This window comes from Tachyglossus aculeatus, chromosome 8, assembly GCF_015852505.1.
Source record: "Tachyglossus aculeatus isolate mTacAcu1 chromosome 8, mTacAcu1.pri, whole genome shotgun sequence".
Lineage (NCBI taxonomy): Eukaryota > Metazoa > Chordata > Mammalia > Monotremata > Tachyglossidae > Tachyglossus > Tachyglossus aculeatus.
In genome coordinates, this window is record NC_052073.1 from 10,323,700 (window position 1) to 10,341,721 (window position 18,022).

The following is an 18,022-nucleotide window of genomic DNA, read 5'->3' on the forward strand; positions in this document are numbered from 1 at the left end:
GGGCAAGTCATTTCACTTCTCTGTGCCTCAGATGTTACCTCATTGGAGAAGCAGCATGGCTCAGTGGAAAGAGCACAGGCTTTGGAGTCAGAGCTCATGGGTTCTAATCCCGGCTCTGCCCATTGGTCAGCTGTGTGACTTTGGATAATAATAATAACAATAATAATAATAATAATAATAATAATAATGTTGGTATTTGTTAAGCGCTTACAATGGGCAAAGCACTGTTCTAAGCTCTGGGGCAAGGTAATCAGGTTGTCTCACGAGGGGCTCACACTCTTCATCCCCATTTTACAGACGAGGGAACTGAGGCCCAGAGAAGTGAAGTGACTTGCCCAAAGTCACACAGCTGACAAGTGGCGGAGCCGTAATTTGAACCCACAACCTCTGACTCCAAAGCCCAGGCTCTTTCCACTGAGCCACGCTGCTTCCCACTTCTCTGGGCCTCAGTTACCTCATCTGTAAAATGGGGATGAAGACTGTGAGCCCCACGTGGGACAACCTGATCACCTTGTATCCCCCCAGTGCTTAGAACAGTGTTTTGCACATAGTAAGCTCTTAACAAATGCCATTATTATTATTATCTGTAAAATGGGGATTAAGACTGCGAGCCCCACGTGGGATAAGGACTGTGTCCAACCTGATTGGCTAGGATCTACCCCAGCAGTTAGTACGGTGCCTAGCACATAGTGAGTGCTTAAATACCATTTTTTTAAAAATGGGGAGTTTTAAGTAGCTTTTTAGAAGCTTGTTTCGGCTGGCCAGAACAGAGGGGAGCTTTTATCACTGACCAGCCTTGAATTCTGCCCTGCACGTGCTAAGGACCGGCAGGCAATACTGCCCCCAGAAAACTTACTGTCTTCAACAGAGGCAGCGTTCCTGACCACCTGCAGATCCAGTGAAGACAGCGTCTCCAGAACTTCTCTCTGCTCAAACAGCTCCTCCAGCAGGCTCTCCTGGACCAGGCTCGCCAAGTTTGGGGAGATCAGTTTCTGAAACAGAACCCGCCACCGACACCCAAAGCCCGGCAATTAAAGTCTTTTTAATTCAACCAAGTACTTCCCCAGCGCTTAGTACAGTGCTCTGCACACAGTAAGCGCTCAATAAATACGATTGAATGAATGAATCAAGGCCCCGGCCACGTGCTGAAAGGGTCCCGGGGCTGTTCAACCAGGCCCCGGGCTAGCAAGATCCAACAACAATCAATCAATCAATCGTATTTATTGAGCGCTTACTGTGTGCAGAGCACTGTACTAAGCGCTTGGGAAGTACAAGTTGGCAACATATAGAGACAGTCCCTACCCAACGGTGGGCTCACAGTCTAAAAGGGGGAGACAGAGAACAAAACCAAACATACTAACAAAATAAAATAAATAGAATAGATATGTACAGGTAAAATAGAGTAATAAATATGTACAAACATATATACATATATACAGGTGCTGTGGGGAAGGGAAGGAGGTAAGATGGGGGGATGGAGAGGGGGACGAGGGGGAGAGGAAGGAAGGGGCTCAGTCTGGGAGGGCCTCCTGGAGGAGGTGAGCTCTCAGTAGGGCCTTGAAGGGAGGAAGAGGCCCTTCGACAACAACGATGGCATTTGTTAAGCGCTTACTATGTGTGAAGCACTGTTCTAAGCGCTGGGAGGGATACAAGGTGATCAGGTTGTCCCACATGGGGCTCACAGTCTTCATCCCCATTTTACAGATGAGGAAACTGAGGCCCAGAGAAGTTAAGTGACTTGCCCAAAGTCACACAGCTGACAAGGGGCGGAGCCAGGATTCAAACCCATGACCTCTGACTCCAAAGCCCGGGATCTTTCCACTGAGCCACAGCTGCTTCTCCGTTCAGAAAGAGCCTATATTACGGGTCCATAGCCGCATGCACACACATGCTGGCCAGGAATCAAACAGGTCATTTTACATCCCTTTCCTTTTGACAAAGACATTTTCCTTCCGAATTTCTTCAGCCCACAACACTTATGTACATCACCATAATTTGTTTTCACATCTGTCTCTCCCTCTAAACTGTAAGCTCCTTGTGGAATGGGAACATGTCTATCGACTCTTTATTGTCATCATCATCATCATCATCAATCGTATTTATTGAGCGCTTACTATGTGCAGAGCACTGTACTAAGCGCTTGGGAAGTACAAATTGGCAACATATAGAGATAGTCCCTACCCAACAGTGGGCTCAGCACTTAGTACTCTCCAAACATTCAATGCTCAACAAATACCAGTCAGTGATGCAGGGTGCAGCCCAACACTGCTATTTAGTAATAATAATAATGATGATGGCATTTATTAAGTGCTTACCATGTGCAAAGCACTGTTTAAAGCCCAAAGTTTCTCCCCCGGCTTCTGCTTTGTAATAGCGGGGGTTTCTCTTGTTTCAGACACTAATTCATTAATTCAATCGTATTTATTGAGCTCTTACTGTGTGCAGAGCACTGTACTAAGCATTTGGAAAGTACAGTTCAGCAACAGATGGAGACTCACACCAGGCGATGCATTTTCCCGCTTCCAGTCAGCTCCTACCTGTAAGAGGGCACTGCACACTTGAAGATGAACGATCAGAACCACATCCAGCTCATCAGTTCCTGCCGTCAGCTCTTTGGTCGACGCTTTCAGAGATTGCAACATCCCATCGTTGCTGAAGTGGATACAGGAAAATAAACTAGTTACTGCCTGGATGAATTTAGGACCCTCTGGAATTGGGAGAGGACTCCATTAAACTGGGGTCCCAGAAAGATACAGATAAACAGAAAGGAGACCAGTGGGAGTGGAAAATAGAGAATGGATGCAGGAATGTCTGGAAGGCTTTTGGGATGTGGAGTGGGAAGAGGGAGGATCGGAACCGATATCTGGCTGTGTCAATCAATCCATGGTACTTTTTTGTGGTATTTGTTAATCACTTACTATGTGTCAGGCCCTGGGGTAGATACAAACTAATCAGATGGAACACAGTCCATATCCCAGAGGGGACTCCTGGTCTTAATCCCCATTTTACAGATGGGGGAACTGAGGCACAGAGACCTGCAGTGACTGGGCCCAAGGTCACACAGCAGACAAACGAAGGGCCAGACTCCTATCCCTGTGCTCTTTTCACTAGGCCACGCTGCTCCGTGAATGCTTACTTTGTGCAGAGCACTGTACTAAACGCTTGGGAGAGGACAATACATAGAGTGGGTAGATTCCATAGTTACTTATTTTATTTGTACATATTTATTCTATTTATTTTATTTTGTTAATATGTTTTGTTTTGTTCTCTGTCTCCCCCTTCTAGACTGTGAGCCCACTGTTGAGTAGGGACCGTTTCTATATGTTGCCATCTTGTACTTCCCAAGTGCTTAATACAGTGCTCTGCACACAGTAAGCGCTCAATAAATACGATTGAATGAATGAATGAATCCATGCCCATAAGGAGCTTCCCATCTAGTGGGGAAGAATATATTCTTCCATTCATTCATTCATTCAATCATATTTGTTGATTGCTTACCGTGAGCGGAGCACTGTACTTTGCGCTCGGGAGGTACAATACCACAGTAAACAGACACATTCCCTGCCCACAGAATATGCTCTTACGATGTTCACCCAGTTGGCCGTGCATTTCTATCACTTCCTCATCCACAATTGGGGTGGCTTCTTCATTAGATTGCAAGCTCCTTGAAGACAAAGTTCTGTCTTACTACATCTGTTTGTTCACGGAGCACTTAGCACTGAGTTCTCTGCCTGTGGAAGGCCCTGAAATGCAGCTCTCTCACTTCTGTGTCACCTAAGCACTTGGATCTATGCCCTGTAAGCACTTGATATATTATTAATAATAATAATGATGACATTTATTAAGCGCTTACTATGTGCCAAGCACTGTTCTAAGCACTGGGGAGGTCGCAAGGTGATCAGGTTGTCCCACTGGGGGCTCACAGTCTTCATCCCCATTTTCCAGATGAGGTAACTGAGGCACAGAGAAGTGAAGTGACTTGCCCGAAGTCACACAGCTGACAATTGGCGGAGCTGGGATTTGAACCCATGACCTCTGATTCCGAAGTCCGAGCTCTTTCCACTGAGCCACGCTGCTTCTCAATATCCACCCCACTCCCACCCCGAGAGCACTTATATACATATCTCTAATTTATATTAACATCTGTCTCCCCGCTGTGAACTGTAGACTTCTTGTGGACAGGAACTTCGCCTACCAACTCTGTTGTATTGTACTGTCCCAAGCGCTTAGTACAGAGCTCGGCCCACAGTAGGCGTTCAGTAAATACCATTGATTGACTGGGGGTAGGCAGGGCAGAATGATCCTACGAAAAAGTCCCAGAAACAAAGCCAGTTAACATCCTGGCTAACTCTGAACAATCGGGAGGAATAAAACAGCCGCAGGATTTTATTCTCATTTTGTCCACTCTCCTCCTTGCAGCCGGAAGCGGCTAACTCTCTCGTGAGGGATTGTTATTCAGAGGCATCCCGAACCCCAAGAGGAAGGCCATCTTTAGGGAAGGAAGGGAACGTGAGGATCCCAAAGGGAAAGAAATGCCCCGAACCGGTCCCGGAGCAGAAGGCTCTGGTGCTGTGCTGGGCTTCCCTCACCTGACACTGGAGTTCTTGACGCTGCCGAACAGGGAGAGGTCATCCGCGTGAAAATCGGCATTTAAAAAGTCAAAACTTTCCAACACCGTCTCCATCAAACTCTCCATTGACGAGCGCTCCCGGTAAGAGCCTCGGGCCTGGAGGCCAAAAGAAAGGAATTCACTGAAAAAGATGATCCGCTTGACATCTTGTGGGCAGAGAATGTGTGGACTAGTTCTGTTATGTTGCGGTCTCCCAATCACCTAGTGCAGTGCTCTGCACACAATAAGCACTCAGTAGAAATGATGGCTAGATTAATGCTGAGATTTAAAGTCCCATTTGTCCACTCCGTGGTTCCCAAAGTGTTTTTTTTCTGTTTGTGTGTGTTTTTAATGGTATTGTCAGACACTGTACTGAGCCCTGGGTAGATACAAGCTGATCAGGTTGGACATAGTCCATGTCCCTCATGGGGCTAACAGTCTTAATCCCCATTCTATAGATGAAGTAACTGAGGCCTAGAGAAGTGAAGTGCCTTGCCCAACGTCATACAGCAGACAAGTGACGGAGCCGGGATTAGAACCCAGGTTCTCGCTCTATCCATTAATAATGATAATAATAATAATGGCATTTATTAAGTCCTTACTATGTGCAAAGCACTGTTCTAAGTGCTGGGGAGGTTACAAGGTGATCAGGCTGTCCCATGGGGGGCTCACAGTCTTAATCCCCATTTTACAGATGAGGGAATTGAGGCACAGAGAAGTTAAGTGACTTGCCCAAAGTCACACAACTAACAATTGGCAGAGCCGGGATTTGAACCCATGACCTCTGACTCCAAAGCCCGGGCTCTTTCCACTGAGCCACACTGCCTCTCATTAGGCCATGATTGCTTCAGTGTTGACTGAAAAAGAGCTCATGTGGCTTTTGAGAGAAGAATCCTTTGTCACTCAAAATGCCAGTCACGAAGAAGAACTTTCTTTTGAAAGAATAGGTGACCTGAGGTAGAGTGAGAGATCCATTTCACTGGAGCGCTATAAGGATCAGACTGGCTATAGATTATAAGCTCCTGAGGGGCAGGAATCATGTCTGTTATTTCTGTTTCACCCTCCCAGAGAGAAGAGAGCGGCTTCAAAGAGGCAATATGCCAGACAGCCACCATTTTGGATCTTCTCATTCGTTCGGGACCTGGGATGAGCAAGAAGAGGAGGCCAAATGGCCAAATTGCCCATATGGGCTGGGCAACTAAGGCCCCCAAGCACTTGGTACCCTGCCCACACAATAGGTGCTCAGTAAATAGTAGGGATTGATCGACAGGGGATTGCTCGACAGGGTCCTTGACGTGAGTTAGATATCGGAGGCACAAGAATGGATTAAGGGATTCTTGGGAGCCCCTCTCCGTCTTGGGATCCTACTATCCTATGATGTTTGGGTTCTTGCAGAGCTAATTAATCAATAGTATTTAAGTGCTTATTGTGTGCATAACACCATACTAAGCACTTGGGAGAGTACAATCCAATAGAGTTGGTAGACATCTTTTTGATTGGAAGTCCCACACGGGACAGTGACTATGTGTATATTCTTACAACTTTCTGTAGGCGCACAATAAATACTGTCACCGCCCCTGAAGAGCTGTCTGAACTGCTCTCCCAGCTGCATTTGTTTCTTCAAAGTGGGAACCTGACTGAGGTCCACACAAAAGAAGATTTGGGAGAGAGTGGGGACCAGGGAGGATGGGAACGAAGGCCAGCCGAACGGCAGTCCTCCACAAGAGCCAGGAAGCCGATCGTACCTTTAGCCGGTCCTTGAAACACAGGACTTGGTACTCTAATTCCCGGAGCTGGGTCGATCCTGGTTGCAGCATCTTGAGTAAATCTAAAACCTCTTGCAGGTATTTCTCAATGGATAGACAGGTTCCTTCGGCCTGTCCCTCTCTCCCAACCTTTTCCGCCTGTTTCCGCCCTTCGAAGATCGTCTCTCGGAGACCGGAGGTCCGGAGTTGCTTCTGGTCGGCTGGGTCACCTTGGCCTCCGTCCCCCAAGTCCAGCGTCATAGGCCGAACCCCGGCCCTGCGGGGCGTCTCCAGGGCGAGAGCTGGAAGCCGGGGGCTTGGGGGCCGCAGGTGGTCTTCCCATCGCTCCTCCTCCTCGATGGAGCTGTGGGGCCAGGGGGTCGGAGAGGGGAGCCCCAAATCCAAGGCAGAAGCGCCGCTTTCTGCCTCTCGGGGGTCGTCCGAACTGAAAGAATCCACTTCGTTCCCCTCGGGCTGTTTGAGTCGACATCCCCTCAGGGGCTCGTCCAGATCGCCGTCAGACAGGTACCTCAGGAGAGCGGGGCCCCCGCAGCCGCCCCTTGTCCCCTGCTGCTGCAAAATAGACTGGGGGTCGGGGGGGAGAGGTGAAGTCAGGCCCAAATCTGTCCCATTCCAACCCCAGTGCTTAGCTCAGTGTTCCGTCCCCAGCAAGCCCTTCATAAGTACTATTACTACTACTCGTGGTGAGGAGCAATGCCTGAAGACTTCCAACCCACACCCCCATTTTGCCTTTCTGGTCAGTGCAATTAATAGTAATAATAATAATAATAATAATAATAATGTTGGTATTTGTTAAGCGCTTACTATGTGCAAAGCACTGTTCTAAGCGCTGGGGTAGACACAAGGTAATCAGGTTGTCCCATGAGGGGCTCACAGTCTTCATCCCCATTTTACAGATGAGGGAACTGAGGCCCAGAGAAGTGAAGTGACTTGCCCAAAGTCACACAGCTGACAATTGGCGGAGCCAGGATTCGAACCCACGACCTCTGACTCCAAAACCCGTGCTCTTTCCACTGAGCCACGCTACTTCCCCTATTAGCTGGCTTTCTGCTTGTCGAAGGCAAATAGGCAAGGGTTTTGCCCCCACAAATGTCCCACACCCATCTCTTCCGTGTGAAACAATGAAAAGCAGCATATTCTAGTGAAAAGAGCATGGGTCTAGGCCTCAGAAGGAGGACCTACGTTCTAATGTCGGTTCCAACACTTTTCTGCTGGGTGACCTTGGGCATATCACTTAACTTCTCTGGGCTTTGGTTCCCTCATCTGCAAAATAGGGATTTGTTTTGGGCTTTTTTTATGGCATTTTTTAAGGCACAGTAATAACCACTGGGGTAGATATAAGGTGGTCATATTGGACACAGTCCCTGTCCTGCATGGGGCTCACAGTCTTAATCCCCATTTTACAGACGAGGTAACTGAGGCATAATAACTGAGGCACAACTAAGTACTTAAAGCAGAGAAAACTGTAGAGCAGGAGAGGGTGGGGGTGGGTAGGGTGTGGGAAAGAGAGGCAAGTTTTCTGTCTCTGTGACACTCTTTTTCATTCATTCAATCGTATTTATTGAGCGCTTACTGCATACAGAACACTGTACTAAGCGCTTCACTGCCCATCTAGTGAACCTCCTTGCTCCACATCACTCCACAGGCTTGGGGGCAATCAGATCTATTATTTATTTATATTAACATCTGTCTCCCTCTAGACTGCAAACTCGGGGGCAGGGAACGTTTCTACCAACTCTATTGTATTGTCCTCTCCCAAGCACTTAGTTCAGTGCTCTGCCCACAGTAAGCACTCAATAAAAATCATCAATGATGATGATATAATACAATCACCACCAGCACGAAGTTGACAGAAGCTTTTCCTCTAGACTGTAAGTTCCTGGTGGGCAGGGGACGTGTCTACTGCACACTGGGTGTCCCTGGATACTCACGAGGTAATATTTTTCCCTGAAGCTGGGAGTATTCGGTGGTGTCCAGTTGTACAACGATCCCTTTCTGCTGCCCACAGAAAACCTGGTTGCCGCTCCAGGGGACCGAAAGAAACTCTCGGTGTCAAAGGGGCTGTTGAGGAGATCAAAAAGCAGAGTTCGGACTGTGAACGGAGGCTCGGCTGTGTGTTTAGTTGCAACAGCTGGAATGACGATTGAACTGCATGACCCATTAAATACCCAGTAGTACTTTAATAAGTAGGTAAACAATTGAATATCTAGAAATAACAGCAGCTGCTATAATCATCAGGACTTAATAGCATGAGGTTTATTGGAGTTATTAACATTTTGAGTGCCCAGAAGGTATGTTGTGTGTTTCCTTGTTCATTCTCACAACCAGTGCTGGCTAAAATCTTCTCCCCATTTTACAGCTGGGGCCCAGAGAGGTTCAGTGACTTGTCCAAGATGTCCTGCTCCCCCCACTTCCCCATCACCCCAACTTGCTCCCTTTGCTCTACCCCCCTCCTCACCCCGCAGCACTTGTGTGTATATGTACATATTTATAATCACAATTCTATTTATTTTTATTAATGATGTGTATATATCTATAATTCTGTTTATTGATAATGAAGCTACTGATGCCTGTTTACTTGTTTTGATGTCTCTCTCCCCCACCTTCTAGACTGTGAGCCTGTTGTGGGCAGGAATTGTCTCTGTTGCTGAATGGTACTTCCCAAGCGCTTAGTACAGTGCTCTACACACAGTAAGCACACAGTAAGCCTTCCCAGACTGAGCCCCCTCCTTCCTCTCCCCGTCCTCATCCCCCCGGCCTTACCTCCTTCCCCTCCCCACAGCACCTGTATATATATATATATATATATGTTTGTACATATTTATTATTCTATTTTACTTGTACATATTTATTCTATTTATTTTATTTTGTTAATATGTTTTGTTTTGTTTTCTGGCTCCCCCTTCTAGACTGTGAGCCCGCTGTTGGGTAGGGACCGTCTCTATATGTTGCCAACTTGTACTGCCCAAGCGCTTAGTACAGTGCTCTGCACACAGTAATCGCTCAATAAATACGATTGAATGAATACAATTGAAAGAATGAATGAATGCATGCCAAATTAACTAGGTCCCTGACAGGGTGTGATTTCCCCCCACCACACCCCATGTGCTTAAAACAGTGCCTTGCACATAGTAAGCGCTTAATAAATGCCATCATCACTCAGGTTTCCTAAGGAAGAGCATTCTGGAGAAGGGAGCTGGTGGAAAATTTACAACTCTCATGCCTCTCCTGAGAACACGAAATTGGGATATTCAGCTTGATGTTTTGGGGGATGAGGGAGAGGGGGCTGATTCCCAACCCCAATCCTGGACATCGGCAACATCCAACAAACAGAAATTCCAAGATCAAGCTCCGGAAGGCTGAGGACCAGAGGAGAATTGGATTCCAGAGGGGAAAAACAAAGTTTGAATAGAACTTGAGGCTATTAAAAAGCAAAACTCACACCTTGGGAGTTGGTTAGGTCAGTTCCCCAATGCAATGGGAAACTTTCCAGGGCCCCAATTCTCTCTCAGCCCCCCATTCTGCCCCTCTTCCACCAGGATGGCCTCCAACACCTCCCCCCTTGAGTGGGAGAAGATGGAGGTTCACTTAGGAAGATTCCCTCACTGCCGGCTATGACCTTGGGTAAGTCACTTAACTTCTCTGTGCCTTTGTTCCCTCGTCTGTAAAATGGGGATTAAGACTGTGAGTCTCATGTAAAACATATGCTGTAACCAACCTGATTAGCTTGTATCTTGCCTGGTGCATAGTAAATGCTTAAATATCATATTTTTAAATTAGAAATAAAGACAGTCCACCTTCAAATTAATCAGGCCACAACTCTCCCCATCTTCAACCCCTTCCTAAATATCCCACAGCCTCCAGGAAGCTTTTCCTAAGTCTCACCTCCCCAAGTTTGCGATGTTCCAAAAACCAACTTCAGCACTTAGGTAGAGAAAGACATATATAAACAGGTCTGCGAGTTAGAAGACCTGGGTTCTAATCTAAACACTTCCAGGTGCCTGTGTGACCTTAGTCAAGTCACTTCACTTCCCTGCCCTTCAGTTTCCTTATCTTTAAAATGGGGATTAAAAACCTGTTCTTCTTCCCACTTAGTCTGTGAACCCCATGTGGGACAGGGACTGTCTGACCTAATGATCCTGTATGTACCATGGCTTGTAGTATAGTGACTGGCACTTAGTAAGCACTTAAATTCCACAATTATCATTAATATATGTACACTACTTATTTACTCACCTATTTATCACCCTGTCCTATATGTCTGCCTGCCTACCTTATTTGATTGTAAGCTTTCCCGTCTTCTCATTTTATTGTACTCTCCCCAACACTTACTACAATGCTCTGCACACAGTAGGTGCTCAAATACCATCGATGAATCAATCATAGATTCTTTAGCTCCCAAGACAGATCTTCCCCTGACTACTGAACTCCCTCGTTTCTTGGACTATTTTCCACTTAGCATTATTTGCTCCTTAGAGAACCTAATAAAGTAACAAATCAGGTGGGTCTCCTCCCACCCACAAAACCCCTTTTCACAAGAGAGCCACTTTTCATCTCCCCCTCCCTACTGTATCTCTCTTTCTCCCTTTGCTGTCCCCCAACCCAGCCCCACAGCACTTACGTATATATGTGCAATTTTATTTATTTGTATAAATGTCTGTTTTCCCCATCTAGACTGTGAGATCATTGTGGGAAGGGATGTCACTGTTTCTTGTCATATTATACTTCCCCAAGCATTTAGTATAGTGCTGTGCACACAGTAAGCACTTAATACGACTGCATGAATGATTGAATGAATGAATGAATGAACGAGAGAGAAGATAGAAGTAAACCAAGGAGACTGGGCTCGTATTTATTTACATTAATGTCTGTCTTTCAAAGCTTGTTGTGGCCAGGGAATGTGTCTGTTTATTGTTGTATTGGACTCTCCCAAGCACTTAAGACAGGGCTCTTGCACACACTAAGCACTCCATTAATACACCTGAATGATTTTGTGCCATCACGGCTGCCTCTGCTTCATCCCAGAAACCTCTCCCTCAGTTGTTAAAACTCAGCTCAGACTCCAGTTCTATGACAAGGATAAAGTCCCCGTAGCACATCCTAAGTTCCTCTGGAGGCCAAAGACAAGTCTGTGCTGCTGCCTAGAATTTTTGCTGTGGGGGCCTAAGCAGGGCATTAGTAGTATGGTATCCTGTCACCCCTGCCTGGTTTCTTCTCTGGTCAAAGCTTTCTTCCCTCCCACTCAGCACTCCCCTCTCTTCACCTCCCAGCCTGTACTGGTCTACCACTGGCCCTACAGGACTTCCAGGGGGGTGGACATTGGTCCAGTGGGCCATCCCTGGCAGAGCAGTGGAAAAGTTGTGAGGACGGGCAGGGGAAGCAGTGCTTTTTTTTTTTTTTTTGTCTCCCTGCCAGCCGATTAGTCATGTAGCCCCAGGCCAGGCTTGGAGGCTGCGGGTCCCAGAAAAGCCCAGTCCACCTGGAGCCTGGAACCAAGCTGTACGCTTCTTCCTTCCTCTCTCCCAAAAGTGCTAACTGCTATGCCCAATGCTTCCAGATCCAGATGGACTTGCTTCCTTCAGGCCACTGAGGAGTAAGCGAGGTCCACTGATGCCCCTAGTTTTCCTTCAACCAGCAGGACCAAATTTTCCTCAGCCTCCAACCAGGCTTGCCGCTGGGGAAGATGGCCAGCCCCGGGAGAAGATGGCAGTCACCTGTGCCTGCACCAGCCTGGCACCCTCCCTCCCTCCTTCAAACTCAAGCCCACCACTTCCCCTCTCCAAAGCCCAAGTAATATCATTCTCCTCCTCCAGGAAGCCTTCCCTACCCAACCTCTCCCCTTCTCACCCTCTTAGAGAGGCAGCATGACTTAATGGTAAGAGCACAGGCTTGGGAATCAGAGGGCATGGGTTCTAATCTTGCCTCCACCCCTTGTCTGTTGTGTGGCATTGGGCAAGTCACACTTCTCTGTGCCTCAGTTACCTCATCTGTAAAATGGAGATTACCACTGTGAGCCCATATGGGACAACTTGATTACCTTGCCTCTACCCCAGCACTTAGAACAGTGCTTGGTACATAGTAAGAACTCAACAAATATCATAATTATCTTTCCCCTCTCTGCTGTGTTACTGCTGCACTGGAGTCGCTGCCCCCAAAGCACCAAGGTACTCACCCTGCATGCATAGGACTTTCATACATCTCCTCCTACTCTACTACTTCCCCTATCTGTAATTTGTTTTAATGTCAGACTCCCCCACTAGATTGAAAGCTCCTTGAGGGCAGGTGTGTCGACCACCTCTGTTGTACTGTCTTCTCTCTGTTGGACTTCCCCTCCACAGCAGCCCCCAAGTCCCATGGCGAAAGGCCCTACCTGCCCACCTCTGCTGCTGGGTGGGGGAGAGCAGAAGAGACAGGGCAGCCCTGGGGGAGGAGAGGGGTGGGTGGGAAGCTTGCCCCTCCGGGAGGATTCCCCACTCAACGACGAGGAAGCCCAGGCCTCCCCTGCCGTTTTATTTAGCAAAGGCAGCCCACTCCTCAGCTGAGACTGTAGCCTTCAGCATAAGCCCAAGCTGCTACAGAAGCACACGATGAGAACAGAAAGAGAGGGAAGGCCCCAGGCCCTCTGTCCTGCCCCAGGCAATGGAAGCAGCTGGCCCAAAGCACAGTGGAAGGGAGCCCAACCACAAGCCTAGAGAACCAGTGAGAATGTGGCTCAAGTCAGGGAGTGGTGGCCAGAGAATCTGGCTGAGTATCTCTTCAGAAAGGCCCTGGCTCATCAGCCACCACCCAGGCGAAAATCCGGGTGGAGTGCAGAACCCCAATGAGGACATTGTCGAGTTACATCTCCTTCATTTTCAAACCACACAGCCCCAACGCCCAACTAGAAAGTCTGCAGGTTGGCAGAAAGTGGCGGTGGAAAGTAGGGTGCTGGGAGCCCCCACACATCCCTCACCCTCGCTCCTGGCTGGGCCAAATCCACCCAGGAAGCCAGCCAGTCGTGGAGCACTAAATCCATACATTCTCCACAGTGGGGCCGCAGAGGAGATGACTCCTGCCGCTTCCTCTCTCTACACTGGGCCCGGGCTGTGGAGAGAGACAGAGGGCTTGAGTATGAGCCCCCCACCTTCATCCCCAACTCCCTCCATTCCACAGACCGGCCGTGGCTCAGTGGAAAGAGCACGAGCTTTGGAGTCAGAGGTTCAAATCCCAGCTATGTCACTTAGCTGTGTGACTTTGGGCAAGTCACTTAACTTCTCTGTGTCTCAGTTACCTCATCTGTAAAATGGGGATTAAGACTGTGAGCCCCCCATGGGACAAACTGATCACCTTGTAACCTCCCCAGCGCTTAGAACAGGGCTTTGCACATAGTAAGCGCTTAATAAATGCCATCATTATTATCCCAAGGGCTCTTCCCCAACTGAAGCAGTGTAGACTAATGGAAAGAGCTCCACCACTTGCTTGCTGAGTGATTTTTTTTTTTAAGTGGTGTTTGTTAAGCACTTGTGGAATAAATACAAGCTAATTGTCCCACATGGAGCTCACAGTCTTAGTCCCCATTTTGCAGATGAGGTAACAGGCACAGAGAAGTGAAACGACTCCCCCGAGGTCATATAGCAGAGAAGTGGCAGAGCTGGGACCAGAAGTCCTTCTGACTCCCACGCTCTTGTTCTATCCACTAAGCCACACTTTGACCAGTCATTACACAGTGCTTCAGTTTCCTAATCTGTAAAATGGTGATTCAATACCTGTTCCCTCTCCCCTGAGCCTGATCCGATTGTATCATATCTGTCCCAGCCTTTAGCACGATGCTCGGCCTATGGGACAGGTATGATACAATACGTAAGTAAGTTGTATTGTACGTATTGTAAGTACGTAACAAATGCCACAATTATGATGTAGGTGGAAAAGTGGTACTGACTTCCAGGTGACCTCCAGCTGCAGCTTAATGGTGCCCAGTTCCGTGATGTCCACAACAATGGCCTGGGGCCTGGTGTTGAAGAAGTCCGTGACGTCACACATGACCATACCCACCAGGAGGGAAGTCAGGCCCCGCAGCTCCGTCACCTGACGACAACAATGTCCCGTTACTCCACTTCCTGGCCCAACCCAGGGGGTGTCCGTACCACCCCCTCCCTTCTTCCCCACAAGGATAACTGGGTGCCGAAGACTTCTGGGCCACCCCAAGAGTGGAAGTCAGGGGTAATCAATCAACAGTACTTATTGAGCACTTACTACGTGGCAGAGCACTGTACTAAAAACACTTGGGAGAGTACGATTCAACAGAGTTGATAGATGAGCTCCCTACCCACAACAAGCTGACAGTTTAGAGGGGGAGACAGACATTAATAATAATTTTGGTATTTGTTAAGCACTTACTATGTGCCAAGCACTGTTCTAAGTGCTGGGGGGAGATACAAGGTAATCAGATTGTCCCACATGGGGCTCACAGTCTTCATCCCCATTTTCCAGATGAGGTAACAGGCACAGAGAAGTTAAGTGACTTCCCCAAAGTCACAGAGCTGATAAGTGGCGGAGCCAGGATTAGAATCCATGACCTCTGACTCCCAAGCCTGCTCTCTTTCCACTGAGCCATGCTGCTTCTCTTAATACAAATGAGTAAATGAAAGCTCCATATGTAAAGTGCTATGGGACTGAAGGTGAGGTGAATATCAAGTGCCCAAAAGTTACATATCTAAAGATACTGACGGTCTCGCCCTGGCGCTAACCAGAGGGGGAAGCCATCCCCGTTTTCTGTCCCTCCTGAACCCATTTTAGGTCCAGCAGCAGGGCAGGTGCTTGGGTTATAGTATTTGTTAAGCACTTATTATGTGTCAGGCACTGTACTGGATAGATACAGGTTGGACACCATCCTTGTCCCCCATGGAGCTCAGTCCTAATAATAATGATGGTATTTGTTAAGCACTTACTTTGTGCAAAGCACTGTTCTAAGCGCTGGGGAGGTTACAAGGTGATCAGGTTGTCCCATGGGGGGCTCACAGTTTTAATCCCCATTTGACAGATGAGGTAACTGAGGCACAGAGAAGTTAAATGACTTGCCCAAAGTCACACAGTTGACAGCTGGCCGAGCTGGATTTGAACCCATGACCTCTGACTCCAAAGCCCGTGCTCTTTCCACAGCCACACTGCTTCTCTAATATCCATTTTACAGTTGCGGTAACAGGCACAGAGAAATGAAGTGACTTGACTTGCCCAAGTTCACAAAGCAGACAAGTGGTAGAATCAGGATTAGAACCCAGGTCTTGATTCCCAGGCCCATGTTCTAGCCACCAAACCACACTGCCCACTATCTACACCAAATGGGCAGAGATGAAAATACTGGTCCCTCCTTGAGGGCAGGAATCAGTCTAACTCTATTATGCTCTGCGCAGAGTAAGTGCTCACTAAATGCTATTGAGTAAGTGGTCCCACCAATTCAGGGGGTCCCTGGAGGCAGGGTATATCATTCCATCAGATTTATACCCTATGGGGACTGGGCAGAACCAGATGACCTCACCCCTCTAGATTACACTTGGCAGGGGCTCACCCCAGCAGGAAGTTGGCACCCCTTGGCGGGGCAGGCCCAGGGCCTTCGGCTGGCCCTCCCTGCCCAGCAAGCCCCGAGAAGCCGCGGACCAGGGACAGAGCTTTGTCTCTCTCAAGAGGTTGGGCTTGGGAGCCAGGCTGGGCCCTTGGTCTTGGAACCCATCGCCCCAGTCCAGTGACCGAGCAATTTAGCACAGAAGCCCCCATCATCCTGCTTCCACACAGGGTTGGGCTCCAGAGGGCTCTGGGAGTGTCACCAGGGCAAACCCAGCTCTCACACCTCTCTGAGAACATGGGGCACAGCCCGGGGGGCTGGGAAGTGGGGGGGAAAAAAGAGTAGAAGCCCCCTGCATGCAGTAAAAAGGCAGCTGTCTGGCCCTGCCAACCGCCCCTCCTCCACCTCCGGTCCCAGCCCCCCTAGTCACCACACCTTAATCTCGAAGGCGGCACAAAGGGTGGGGATGAACACCTTCTCCTCCTCGTCCCAGATCTGGCTGTCGTCGGCCTCGATCTTGCCCTTCAGCCTCCACCTCTGGCGCCCCAGGCGAATGAGCACCTACAAGTCACCCGACAGAGACAGTCCTGCGGCTGATTCCTGGCTCTCAGCCCCGGGAATCTCGCCGGACCCTCACCCCAAGTCCCCACTACCCTGGCACTGCCTCGAGGAGGGAAGCACCAGAGGTCCGGGAGATACCCTTTCTGCTCACCCATTCCACCCCCCACCCCCAACACAAAGTCACAGTCTCTTAGAGCTCTCCCAGTCCAAGAAGCTCTGGGGGAGAGGATTGTGTCACATACACAAACACACACACAGCAGCATAGGGCTCTCCCAATCCACGGAGCTCTGAAGGAGAGGATTGTGTGTGTCTCACACCCACAAACACACACCCAGGCATCATGGGGCCCTCCCAATCCAAAAAACTCCGAGGAGGAGGATTCTCTAACACACAACAGGGCTCTCCCTGTCCAAGAAGCTCAGGGGGAGAGGATTTTTTTTCTCTCCCTCTCCTTCATAGAGCTCTCCCAATCCAAGGAGCTCTGAAGGAGAGGATTGTGTATGTGTCTGTCTCACACACCTCAGGCATCATGGGGCCCTGCCAATCCGAGAAGCTCCAAGGAGGAGGATTCTCTAACACACAACAGGGCTCTCCCAGTCTAAGAAGCTCTGAGGGGGAGGATTGTGTAACACCCCCCCTAAAGAATCAGGGAGCTGTAGCATTGAGGCTAGCACCTTCTCCAGCAAAGATCACTGCCCTGTACCTACCTTGAGGGCCCTCACTCATTCCCTTACCTCGTAATGGTCTCCGGGGCACAGCCGGGCAAAACCCACCAACCCTGGAACAACAAACAAACACAACACACCTTCCTTTTAACCCCCCACCCCCACTCACCATTTGCACCCTCATAACCCAGGGACACTCCAGCCATCAGAACTGCCAGGGCAAAGGCCAACCTGGAAGGTGTCCCTACGTCCTCTGTGGGGAAAAAGCTGGGAGCGGAGATGGAGGAAGATCTTCCTTGACATGAGGTGGCCTCTTGCCCTAAACCCTTGGTCCTAAATGCCTATCCTGCCACCCTCACCTTCTCACCCCATCCTCAATCAACCCCCATCACCCTCTGGGGTCCCATTCTTCCCGGCCTGAGCATCATGGGGAGTGAATGAAGCAGCGGCAACACTGACCCCTCAAACATTAGCACAATGCGTTAGCAGGCCAGGTTTGTGAGGCTTCTTTTGGGTTTGTGCTGTTATGCCGTTTTACTTTTCTGTAGTCAATCTCTGTTCACGTGACCATCCATCTCCCAGACGGCCCATTTCTTTCAGACCGTGAGCCCTCAGAGCCAGGGATTGAGTCTAATTTGTCCTTTATTGTATTCTCCCCTATCATATTTATTGAGCGCTTACTGTGTGCAGAACACTGTATTCAGTGCTTGGGAGAGTACACAACAATAAAGTTGGTAGACTGGGCTGCCCCCTCCCCACAGTCTAGAGTGAGAGACAGACATTTATATTAATCACAGATATGTTCATAGGTGCTGTGGGGCTGAGGGAGGGGTGAATAAAGAGTGCAGATCCAAGTGTGACACAGAAGGGAATGGGAGACAG

General features: G+C 48.9%; 1 protein-coding gene across 1 annotated transcript in view; it reads right to left on the bottom strand.

Annotated features, from left to right (window-relative positions):
• The window catches only part of RIPOR3 (RIPOR family member 3), a 98,027-nt gene that overhangs the window by 19,839 nt on the left and 60,166 nt on the right, over nt 1-18,022 (bottom strand). Inside the window, exons 9-16 of the mRNA XM_038750748.1 lie at nt 17,210-17,253; nt 16,349-16,474; nt 14,294-14,439; nt 8,307-8,436; nt 6,355-6,939; nt 4,590-4,726; nt 2,538-2,652; nt 857-992 (exon numbers count right to left, since the gene is read on the bottom strand). Coding sequence (XP_038606676.1) covers nt 857-992; nt 2,538-2,652; nt 4,590-4,726; nt 6,355-6,939; nt 8,307-8,436; nt 14,294-14,439; nt 16,349-16,474; nt 17,210-17,253 — 1,419 coding nt within the window. The remainder of the gene's footprint in view (nt 1-856; nt 993-2,537; nt 2,653-4,589; nt 4,727-6,354; nt 6,940-8,306; nt 8,437-14,293; nt 14,440-16,348; nt 16,475-17,209; nt 17,254-18,022) is intronic.